Source organism: Nerophis lumbriciformis, linkage group LG28 (assembly GCF_033978685.3).
Source record: "Nerophis lumbriciformis linkage group LG28, RoL_Nlum_v2.1, whole genome shotgun sequence".
Classification (NCBI taxonomy): Eukaryota; Metazoa; Chordata; class Actinopteri; order Syngnathiformes; family Syngnathidae; genus Nerophis; species Nerophis lumbriciformis.
Window position 1 is genome coordinate 14,635,486 of NC_084575.2, and position 12,641 is coordinate 14,648,126.

Consider the following 12,641-nt stretch of genomic DNA (forward strand, 5'->3'; position numbering starts at 1 on the left):
TGACCAGCTGCGCAATTAAAAAAAAAAAGCAAAGCGGAAGAAGACTAATCACGTGACTTTGCGGAAGTGGAAGTGTAAACAACAAGAGCGGTGCCTGAGCGACAATGCTCCGATTTTTGGCTGTATTGGTGGTTTTTTTGGGACGCCTGGACAAAATGTATGTATACGGGGCTCAGTCGGAGCCAGAAGCCGTGCAGGGCAGAGCGAGCTGTGGCTGTGAGAGTTTGAAGAGAGACCCCGTTGTAGAGCACAAGACATCATCGCAGGATGCAGCTGTAAAATATTCCAAAGGAACAAATGAGTTGTTTTCTGATGCAAATGGAGAGGAGAAGATACCAAGTAAGGTAACGTTTGTCATAAACTTAACTCCTTTTGTGTATTTATGAGGCGGTACCTATGTCTGCTGGAGGCTATAAACTGAGATTGTGTTTACTTAAAAGGGGATGTGAGATTATAGCCAATGGGATCATCTCCACTGTTTTGGTAAATTGATAATAAAATTAGGGCAAACACATTCAAAACACGGTACAGTACACATATTTACAATATTAACATTTGTAAAGTTACAAAATCAAATCAAATCAACTTTATTTATAAAGCACATTTAAAATTCACCACAGGGGTAGCCAAAGTGCTGTACAATGAGCAGGTTAAAAGATAAAACGAGTACCGAGCAAACACAACACAACACAAACAGAACATGATAAAAAATAAATAATTAAAATAGAATTAATAAAAACATAAAAACATAAAAACAGGATCACAGCAGGTGTATTATGGGGCGCCATTGCAGGATGGATATCACTCAGTGTTAAAAGCCATGGAATAAAAGTATGTTTTTAAGAGAGATTTAAAAACAGGAAGAGAGGAGGCTTGTCTAACACTCAGGGGTAGGTCGTTCCAGAGCTTGGGAGCAGCAACGGCGAAAGCTCTGTCACCTCTAAGCTTCAGCCTTGTGTCAGGGACCGTCAACAGCAGCTGATCGGCTGCTGTTGCACAAAAGACTTAAAGTTTGTATTAGAAGCTAGTACAAATAACAGAAGAAATGAACAAATTAAAAAGCTGGTTTGACAACTACAGACTATCCTAAAACCTCAGTAAAACTAAAATATTGCTATTGGGTAACAGTAGATGGGAAAGTCAAACTTTACCCACGCCGTCCTAGTTACTGCCGTTGTGTTCTTGGGCAAGACACTTTACCCACCTGTTCCCAGTGCCACCCACACTGGTTTAAATGTACCGTATTTTTCGGACTATAGGTCGCAGTTTTTTTCATAGTTTGGCCGGGGGTGCGACTTATACTCAGGAGCGACTTATGTGTGAAATTTTTAACACATTACCGTAAAATATCAAATAATATTATTTAACTCATTCACGTAAGAGACTAGACGTATAAGATTTCATGGGATTTAGCGATTAGGAGTGACAGATTGTTTGGTAAATGTATAGCATGTTCTATATGTTATAGTTATTTGAATGACTCTTACCATAATATGTTACGTTAACATACCAGGCACATTCTCAGTTGGTTATTTATGCCTCATATAACGTACACTTATTCAGCCTGTTGTTCACTATTCTTTATTTATTTTAAATTGCCTTTCAAATGTCTATTCTTGGTGTTGGGTTTTTCAAATACATTTCCTCCAAAAATGCGACTTACACTCCAGTGCGACTTATATATGTTTTTTTCCTTCTTTATTATGCATTTTCGGCCGGTGCGACTTATACTGCGGAGCGACTTATACCTCAAAAAATACGGTAACTTACATATTGGGTTTCACTATGTAAAAAGCGCTTTGAGTCACTAGAGAAAAGCGCTATATAAATATAATTCACAGTAATTCACAAATGGATGAAGTAGAAATTGAAAGAGTAAATGAAACCAAATTTCTAGGTATAATGATTGATGATAAAATGAACTGGAAATCTAAAAAAAAAATTAAAGCGGCAAAGAATAAAGCTAAATCACTCCATATTCTCTACTGCTCGCTAGTGTTACTGTGCAGAAATATGGGGAAACAACTACAAAAGTTAAAAGTTAAAGTTAAAGTACCAATGATAGTCACACACACACTAGGTGTAGCGAAATTATTCTCTGCATTTGACCCATCACTCTTGATCACCCCCTGGGAGGTGAAGGGAGCAGTGAGCAGCAGCGGTGGCCGCGCCCGGGAATCATTTTTGGTGATTTAACCCCCAATTCTAACCCTTGATGCTGAGTACCAAGCAGGGAGGTAATGGGTCCCATTTTTATAGTCTTTGGTATGACTCGGCCGGGGTTTGAACTCACGACCTACCGATCTCAGGACAAGTACACTTCATTCATTAACCATGTTACAAAAAAGATCAATACTAAATAAGGTTGGATATAGAGAACATTCAAACCCTTTATTCATTGAATCAAAATCATTGAAATTCCACAACAGCTGTAAAATATTCCATAGGAAAAAATGAGGTGCTTTCTGATGCAAATGGGGAGGAGAATATACTAAGTAAGGTAACGTTTGTCATAAACTAATTACTTAACTCCTTTTGTGTATTTATGAGGCAGTTCCTGTGTCTGCTGGAGGCTATAAACTGAGATTTTGTTTATTCAAAAAGGGGACAATACATATTAATGAATGTTTGACATGTAAATATGTGAGATTATAGCCAATGGCTAATTGTCATCTCCACTGTCTTGGTAAATTGATATTAAAATTAAGACAAACACATTTAAAACATGGTACAGTACACAGATTTACAATATTAAAACGCACAATTATGAGATTTAGGTGCCAAATGTGCTGTTGTAGACACTCACCTTGTACATTACATGATAACATAAAACAATTGATACGACTGACTAAAATACATAATATAAGTTTTCTTAGCTAAACTCCCCTTTTTTGTGTGTGTGTCCTAAATAGATTAAGTCTATCTTTTATCACATTATACGGTGTATCAACAAAGTGAGTACACCCCTCACATTTCTGTAACAGTGTTATTATACTTTCTCAATTCTATAATAACTGCTTTTGCATATAGATACACGTTAGAGGAGTCCGTGTACAGCTTGTACAGCGGTAGTCCAGTTTTTGATATCTTTCCATTCCAAAGAGCGAATCGAACAAAAACAGAAGCATTTGTTTGCACAAATCCAATTAATCTGTTTCAGACATCTGAAAATATTAACACAACACACATTTTACAGAAAATAATTGTGGTTTTATAAGCAGAAAACAATGCATGTAAATGATGTCTGAAATATATTAATTAACATATAACATCACTTTCACCTTTTCTTGAAGACTAGTTGGCGCAGGGGTAGACAGAAACACACAAATACCACTTCCTTACTTTGCCTTGAGTTATTTATTTAACTAGTGTTATTTACCTTCTTTATCAAAGTGCTGGCGCTCGTGTCATATCCAAGAACAAGCGAACGAACGATTGTGTGTTCACACAAATTTATTTACAGGTAAAAGCCAGTAAATTAGAATATTTTGAAAAACTTGATTTATTTCAGTAATTGCATTCAAAAGGTGTAACTTGTACATTATATTTATTCATTGCACACAGACTGATGCATTCAAATGTTTATTTCATTTAATTTTGATGATTTGAAGTGGCAACAAATGAAAATCCAAAATTCCGTGTGTCACAAAATTAGAATATTACTTAAGGCTAATACAAAAAAGGGATTTTTAGAAATGTTGGCCAACTGAAAAGTATGAAAATGAAAAATATGAGCATGTACAATACTCAATACTTGGTTGGAGCTCCTTTTGCCTCAATTACTGCGTTAATGCGGCGTGGCATGGAGTCGATGAGTTTCTGGCACTGCTCAGGTGTTATGAGAGCCCAGGTTGCTCTGATAGTGGCCTTCAACTCTTCTGCGTTTTTGGGTCTGGCATTCTGCATCTTCCTTTTCACAATACCCCACAGATTTTCTATGGGGCTAAGGTCAGGGGAGTTGGCGGGCCAATTTAGAACAGAAATACCATGATCCGTAAACCAGGCACGGGTAGATTTTGCGCTGTGTGCAGGCGCCAAGTCCTGTTGGAACTTGAAATCTCCATCTCCATAGAGCAGGTCAGCAGCAGGAAGCATGAAGTGCTCTAAAACTTGCTGGTAGACGGCTGCGTTGACCCTGGATCTCAGGAAACAGAGTGGACCGACACCAGCAGATGACATGGCACCCCAAACCATCACTGATGGTGGAAACTTTACACTAGACTTCAGGCAACGTGGATCCTGTGCCTCTCCTGTCTTCCTCCAGACTCTGGGACCTCGATTTCCAAAGGAAATGCAAAATTTGCTTTCGTCAGAAAACATGACTTTGGACCACTCAGCAGCAGTCCAGCTCTTTTTTTCCTTAGCCCAGGTGAGACGCTTTGCGCGCTGTTTCTTGGTCAACAGTGGCTTGACACGAGGTATGCGGCAGTTGAAACCCATGTCTTTCAAGCGTCTCTTGGTGGTGGATTTTGAAGCACTGACTCCAGCAGCTGTCCACTCCTTCTGAATCTCCCCCACATTTTTGAATGGGTTTTTTTTCACAATCTTGACCAGGGCGCGGTGATCCCTATCGCTTGTACACTTTTTCTGACCACAGTTTTTCCTTCCCTTTGCCTCTCCATTAATGTGTTTGGACACAGAGCTCTGAGAACAGCCAGCCTCTTCAGCAATAACCTTTTGTGTCTTTCCCTCCTTGTGCAATGTGTCGATGGTTGCCTTTTGGACAGCTGTCAAATCTGAAGTCTTCCCCATGTTTGTGTAGGCTTCAGAACTGGACTGAGAGACCATTTAAAGCCCTTTGCAGGTGTTTTGAGTTAATCAGCTGATTAGTTTGTGGCACCAGGTGTCTTCAAAATTTAACCCTTACACAATATTCTAATTTTGTGACACACAGAATTTTGGATTTTCATTTGTTGCCACTTCAAATCATCAAAATTAAATGAAATAAACATTTGAATGCATCAGTCTGTGTGCAATGAATAAATATAATGTAGAAGTTACACCTTTTGAATGCAATTACTGAAATAAATCAAGTTTTTCAAAATATTCTAATTTACTGGCTTTTACCTGTACATCAATGGATGCAGTCACTTCCAGGAGGTCGCACTGTTGTCACACAGTGTCCTACACCTCACAACTTTCTTTGGCCCCGTAGTGGGTTAGTTTGCAGTTTGGGTGCTTAAATACGCAAAATTGATGAGCTGTTCCCGCTTGTAAATATGTTGTTTGACGAACCGAAGACAGAACATCACAACATTTGCATGACTATTTCCTGCATATACTGTAGATGGTGCTGATTTCTGGCGGAGAATTTCTAATGGGAACAGACAACCCGGGCATCCCTGCTGATGGCGAGGGTCCTCAGAGGCGGGTCCATGTAGACTCTTTCTACATGGACATCCAGGAAGTCACCAACCGACAGTTCCAGAGCTTTGTCAATGCCACTGGCTACGTGACCGAGGTGCTAGTCAAGTCCAAATTGCTATGCGTGTATTGTTTTACTTAATACAGCGAACTGAGGGGTCATTCGCATATCGCTTTTTATTCTCTCAGGCAGAGAAGTTTGGGGATTCGTTTGTTTTTGAAGGAATTCTGAGTGAGACTGTCAAAAGCCAAATCACACAAGCGGTAAGTATGTTTTTGTATTATTTTACAACAACGTTTCCTCTTATAGACCGCTCAATTATCCCAGATTGGACCCTGTTTTTGTGGTTGCTATTGAAACCATGCACTTTCTGGGGCTTTGTTTCCCCACCGTTTCCTGCTGACATGCGTTTTTTTCCCCATTGCATTTGGTAAATGGGTTATTGCGCTTTGTTACCTTCAAGTGATAGTGTCAAAGCGCTTTAAACACTATTTCCACATTCACCCATTCACACACTGATGGCGGGAGCTGCCACGCAAGGCCCTAACCACGACAAATCTGGAGCAAGGGTGAAGTGTATCGCCCAAGGACACAACAGACATGGCTAGGATGACGGAAGCTGGGATTGAACCTAGAACCCTCAAGTTGTTGGCACGGCCGCTTTACCATGCAAGACACGCTGTCCATTAGTTACAGTGCACATCAGCAGGAAGCAATCCACAGCAGTAAAACAGACATTTCACTTTATTTGGCTCCATAATTGGAAATACAGTATTATAGTCCTTAACTGCATCATTCACAAAACAAATGCTTGCATTTCAAGGTGGCTGCTGCCCCCTGGTGGCTCCCAGTGAATGGTGCCAACTGGAGACACCCAGAGGGTTCTGACAGTGATATCAAAGACAGGTAAGGAGCTTTGATTTGGAAAGAACCCCCGTTTTTAAATCAGTTTTGGTGAAAAAACTAAAATCATGTATTTTTCCAGACTGGATCATCCTGTTATTCATGTGTCTTGGGCGGACGCTGTTACCTACTGTACCTGGGTCAGCAAGAGGCTTCCCACAGAAGCAGAGTGGGAGTACGCCTGTAGAGGCAATTTAAGAGACAGGTGAGATTGAAAATTCCACCCTCACCAGTTCTGTATGCAATATTTCTCAATTTCATTGTTACATGTAGACTTTACCCATGGGGAAATCTGCTGAACCCAAAGGGGCAACACTTCGCCAACCTCTGGCAGGGGGACTTCCCCCAACATAATTCTGCAGAAGATGGATATGTCAAAACCTCACCGGTAAGATCGGAAGGGTCAGGAAATGAAATCCCGCCATTTGGCCCTGTCGAAGAGATTTCATCATTTAGCTGGAAGAAACCTGATTTGTAATTGACTTAGAAGATTTAATGGTGATGAGAATCCACAGTAAATAAAAAATGCTATTGATAAACTGGCCGCTCAAGTTTTTGCAGATCTCATGAATAACATGATTGTAGTTGTATTACGTGCACTATATGGATAGCTGTAAACCGTAGAATCTTAGATACTGTATTGATCCTGTGCTTGATTACCGTATTTTCCGCGCTATAAGGCGCACCGGATTATAAGGCGCACCTTCAATGAATGACATATTTTAAAACTTGTTCATATATAAGGCGCATAGAATAGACGCTACAGTAGAGGCTGGGGTTACGTTATGCATCCATTAGATGGAGCTGCGCTAAAGGGAATGTCAACAAACGAGTCAGATAGGTCAGTCAAACTTTATTAATAGATTACCAACCAGCGTTCTGACAACTCTGTTCACTCCCAAAATGAATAAACAGCTGTTTTATTATTTTCCCCGAGGTAAAGTCAGTGACGTGGTGTTTTGTTTATCTTTTAACAACAACAAGGTATGACATGTAGTACAACATTTATATCACATAGTGGAGGGGAACTTATCCCTGATTCAATAAACACGTAAAAAACAGTCTGATACTGTTACGGTAAACCAAACGTTAGTGCAATCACAATATAGTAACACTCGAAATAGTGCAGAGCAATAACAATATTAATAACTCAATGTTGCTCAAACGTTAATCTCACACAACACAACACACAAAATAAACATGTAAAGCTCACTTTATGAAGTTATTACTCATCCACGAATCACTCGATTTCTTCTTCTTCAGTGTCCGAATTATACAGTTGGGCGGATACGGCATCCAACATGCCTGGCTCCGTCTCGTCGAAGTCGTCATTAATCGAGTCAGTGTTGCTCTATTCCCGTGTTCTACTGCGTGACTGATCGTCTTAAGTTTAAACTCTGCGTCGTAAGCGTGTCTCTTAATAGGAGCCATTTTGGGGCCTTTACATAAACAAACAAATGGAAATGAAACGGCACGCCTCGCGCAGTCATATATCCCAGCATGCACCGCGCTCTTCTTCTTCTACGGGGGAAAATGAAGTCGGCGGCTGCTTATCGTAGTTGCGATTGATTGATTGATTGAAACTTTTACCTGTTGGAGGCTCAATATTGGTTCATATATAAGGCGCACCGGATTATAAGGCGCACTGTCAGCTTTTGACAAAATTGGAGGTTTGTAGGTGCGACTTATAGTGCGGAAAATACGGTACTTTTGGTTTACTGCAGGTGTGTACAAGCTGTTTCTAGCTAAATTTAAGGATGCACGAATATTTTGTGCATTAAAGATGTTAACACCAATCTGATATAGGTCAATTATACTAAGCTATCTGAACAAGTTTAGTTTTGTGTTATAGGTGATGACAGTTAGTATAATTGTTAATATTACATAGGGATGAATGAAAAAAATGTTGCCGATACCTCCTGTTTTTAAAGACTGATAACCAAAAATCTTTTCTCTATTATGTTTCAAATGTAGATTTAAGGTAAGAAAGACTCAAACAAAGGTGGATTTGACAAATTGTACCTGTAGATTTGTCCTGACGGTACCTTTTTTCTGGTTCTGTGGCAGCTTTTCTGGCAGCACATGCCTTCATAGGCTTTCAAAAGACTAGTCCAATTAGGTTCATTAGGTCTTCTAACTACGTCTGGCTATAGCAATAAAAATTACACTTTCAAAACACTGTTGTAGCAATAGTGGCTTATAAGGATTGATGTGTTGAAGCGTGATGTTATTTTCCTCCTCGTGGAATATTTGCAGAGCATTTTGTGCAAATAGCACACACAAGTCTTCCTCTGAAATAGTGACAAAGTAGCACAAGATCAACGCCATGTTTGTTTACAATGAGCTCAGAGGAAATTTACGGCAGGCTTGAAGCATTCTAAGTAGGAGAAAAGGAGCGCTTCATTTGCTCACCCTAACCCCCCTACTGCACAGTGTGGGTAATCTCACCTCATTAGAGCATTTTTATCGGTTAGCTGAGCAATTTTTTATGGTATTGGATTCATCAGTGTGACATGATAACTCCTAAAATATAATACTATTTATCATGCACCTCTAATACTTTTTTAAAGAAAGCTGGCATTACAATGTTTGTGTTTTTCTATAGACACCAAAAAACTATTAATTTTAACAATTAGGAGTCTATTTTCTTCACTTTCATTTTTATTTTCCTTTTCTCCTTTGTTTCTGCAAAGTCACCTGGCAAAGTTGCAATCTTTCCCGTTGATAAGCAGCCCAAATATATGATCGGAATGTCTGACACCCTGCAGGTGATGTCTTTTCCCGCCAATTCTTTTGGTGTGTTTGACATGGTGGGGAATGCGTGGGAATGGACGTCAGACTGGTGGACAGTGCATCACTCCGCAGAGCAACAAAATAACCCGGTAATGTCACACCGCAACATCTCCAAGAATTATTTTAAGCTTGAATTTTGATTCTAATATCTACATTTTTATTTTAGACAGGTCCTCTATCAGGCACTGACAAAGTAAAAAAGGGAGGGTCATACATGTGTCACAAGGTAAAGTATATTCAAAACTTTCTCTATATATTTGGCAGAAGCGTCATACCCTCACTGTAACAAGACAAAAATAGAGATGATAACATATTTTAAAAGCCGACTTGTTATTTTGTGTACATTTTTATTTATACCTGGAACACGTGATAGATCTATAAGCAACGATTTATAAAATGGGCCTCCCCACCCTTTTGTTAGAAAAATGCTTCCATTTTTATTCACATTGATTCTCTCATTAAGTGACCTGTCTCGTGGTGTGATGAGATTTAATTTATGTATATATACCACATCTCTCTCCCACTCATAGTCATACTGTTACCGGTACCGCTGTGCGGCTCGGAGCCAGAACACGCCGGACAGCTCCGCCTCCAATCTTGGTTTTCGTTGCGTCTCTCCACAGCCACATTGACTCACACTTGGGTCACAGGGTTTGTAATGTTACGTCCATCTCCTTGGCCTGAATGTATGCACTGCTTTATTGCAGACACATGACTTTTTAATTACAATAAGTCAGTATTTCTCTTTCATTTTTGTTTGAAATGAATGAAAATAATTTTTTAGCAGAGTCCACGAAACAATTACAGGCCTCGAATTTTAACTTTGTAAGGTCAAGGCGAGTGTTTCCTTAAAGGAGGACTCATATTTTAGGGCACCAAGGCAAACATTATTTTCTTTCAAGGCAGGAGATATATATATGTGTGTGTATATATATATATATACCGTATTTTTCGGACTACAAGTCGCAGTTTTTTTCATAGTTTGGCCGGGGGTGCGACTTATACTCAGGAGCGACTTATGTGTGAAATTATTAACACATTACCGTAAAATATCAAATAATAATATTTAGCTCATTCACGTAAGAGACTAGACGTATAAGATTACATGGGATTTAGCGATTAGGAGTGACAGATTGTTTGGTAAACGTATAGCATGTTCTATAAGTTATAGTTATTTGAATGACTCTTACCATAATATGTTAAGTTAACATACCAGGCACGTTCTCAGTTGGTTATTTATGCCTCATATAACATACACTTATTCAGCCTGTTGTTCACTATTCTGTATTTATTTTAAATTGCCTTTCAAATGTCTATTCTTGGTGTTGGGTTTTATGAAATAAATTTCCCCCAAAAATGCGACTTATACTCCAGTGTGACTTATATATGTTTTTTTTCTTCTTTATTATGCATTTTCGGCCGGTACGACTTATACGCCGGAGCGACTTATACTCCAAAAAATACGGTATACATATATATATATATATATACCGGTATATATATATATATGTAATAATTAAGATTATTGTTATCAATATTGAAATCATGATTACTGATTGTTGGGTAAAGCAGTGTTGGGGTGTGAACGTAATGCCATCATGTCATTTGTAATGTCTAATAAAAAAGACAATAGATAAACATTATCCATATATCTATAGACAAATATTAGTTTTTTTAAATTCTTTAATAACATCAACTTGTCAGCTTTTTGTCATTACATAGAATAGAATAGAATAGAAAGTACTTTATTGATCCCTGGGGGAAATTTTTGATTCTTTTATCTCTATTTTTACATTTTGATAGAGAGAGTTTTTATTTATTAATTTTTTTAAGTGATGTACATTTCTATGTAGATGTAGATGCTGTCTCGGGACAGATCCATTAAGAGTTTGAGCAGAAATATGTTGTATAGGAATTAACTATACACAATAAAACATTAACAAAAGGCTGTGTCACATGATTGATTTTTGTAGTAACACCTTAGTGACATGAAAAAAACACTGCAAAAAAGAAAAAAACCTTGTGTTTACTTTTTGATATCAAAATAAAACACAAAGCAGTTTGGCTAATGAAAATGAAGTCTAATAAACAGGCTTTTTACTTCTCCAACGCCTCCTAGTGGTTCAGTACAAAAGTTTGGCCAACAAAAAAAACCCGGAGTGATCCCTCTCACATCGAATAAACAATCTTCACAGCCAGCGTTCAATTCGATTAGATGACAAAACATATAGCCAGTATTGGTGTTATTTGAACACTGATACAGTTTGCAGTTAAATAAAGGACATCCCATAAACATCCCAGTAAACAAAGTAAAGACTTTATAAGAAAGTTGTGACAACGTTCACTACACATCGCCTGCTGCAAAACATCGAATAGTTTTCTCCTTCGCTGCATACTTTTAGTGTGGGGACAATATTGTCCACACCTGTCTCCATCTAAACACAGCAGTGCGCTCTTAGACGCACGACTGGAAGCGAAGGAAAATGAGGTTAAACCAAGCACTTGGCTCCATTTACTCCGAGGGGAAATCTCTGCAGCAAAGTCGGTGTCGTTGGTCCGCCATGATTATCCAGCCAAACACCGCTAGTGCGCATGTCTTCGTCTTGCCGAAAATGTATTAATAAATGACGGTTTTTCGGTAATTAAAAAATTAAACGGTATTACTAACTATCGCAAATTATCATTATACCGTTAACTGTTACTCCATTAACAAGTAAAAAGTCAAGGGCGGTCACGGCATGTTCTTGCCGCAAATGTTGGTCAATTTTTTGAGCACTACAGCGAAAGACAAGGGCGGTCGCGGCACTTGCTGTAGTTGCCGCGGTAAAATTCGAGCCCTGCAATTATGTCTGCCTGAATTAAATAATTATTTGATTATGTTCATGAGGGCTAAAACAACTTGCCTGTAGTGGTGTCCTGATCTAATATTTATATCCGATATCAGTTACAAAAAAAAAAAAGAGGATAAGATGATGTCAGCTTGCATTGAAAATCTGATATGAGTGCTCCGATACAAGCAGTCCTGCAGCATGTTTACATGTGCAAAAATGGACAGCCAGTTAACAGCTAAATATCCTCCAGTAAGCGCACAAGGTTGGTCTTTTCTTGAATTTTTGTGAATTCACAAAAGATAAACATTGCTACTGGGAGCTAGCAGCATAAGCACACAATAGCACACTAGCTAGACATTCATAATAAATCAATCAATCAATCAATCAATGTTTATTTATATAGCCCTAAATCACAAGTGTCTCAAAGGGCTGCACAAGCCACAACGACATCCTCGGTATAGCCCACATAAGGGCAAGGAAAATGTCCTTAATTAAACAATATTGAGGTCTAAAACATAACATATGTTAATCTAAACAAGTATTAAATAATTACTGTTGTACAGTACTTACACATACAAAGTCTCGAAGGCAGATGCGTATTAGAAAATATCCAGTAACAAAAGTGTCTGCATTATTCAACTTACTGAGTCATGAGTTTAACAATGAATTATTGTGGGCACTAGATGTCGCCAAAAAATGACCACACCAATTCAACTTAAAGACAGCATAAGTCTATACCAGACAGTTAA

The 12,641-nt window shown here is 38.6% G+C and overlaps 1 protein-coding gene across 1 annotated transcript; it reads left to right on the forward strand.

The window, feature by feature from the left end:
* On the forward strand, positions 1–10,547 carry sumf1 (sulfatase modifying factor 1). Its single transcript, XM_061923673.2, has 9 exons — positions 1–344; positions 5,288–5,461; positions 5,554–5,628; positions 6,189–6,271; positions 6,351–6,473; positions 6,542–6,656; positions 9,037–9,150; positions 9,228–9,287; positions 9,592–10,547. The coding sequence occupies exons 1-9, from the start codon at positions 105–107 to the stop codon at positions 9,691–9,693; spliced, it is 1,086 nt and encodes a 361-aa protein (XP_061779657.1). The 5' UTR covers positions 1–104; the 3' UTR covers positions 9,694–10,547.
* Positions 10,548–12,641: the final 2,094 nt, after the last annotated feature.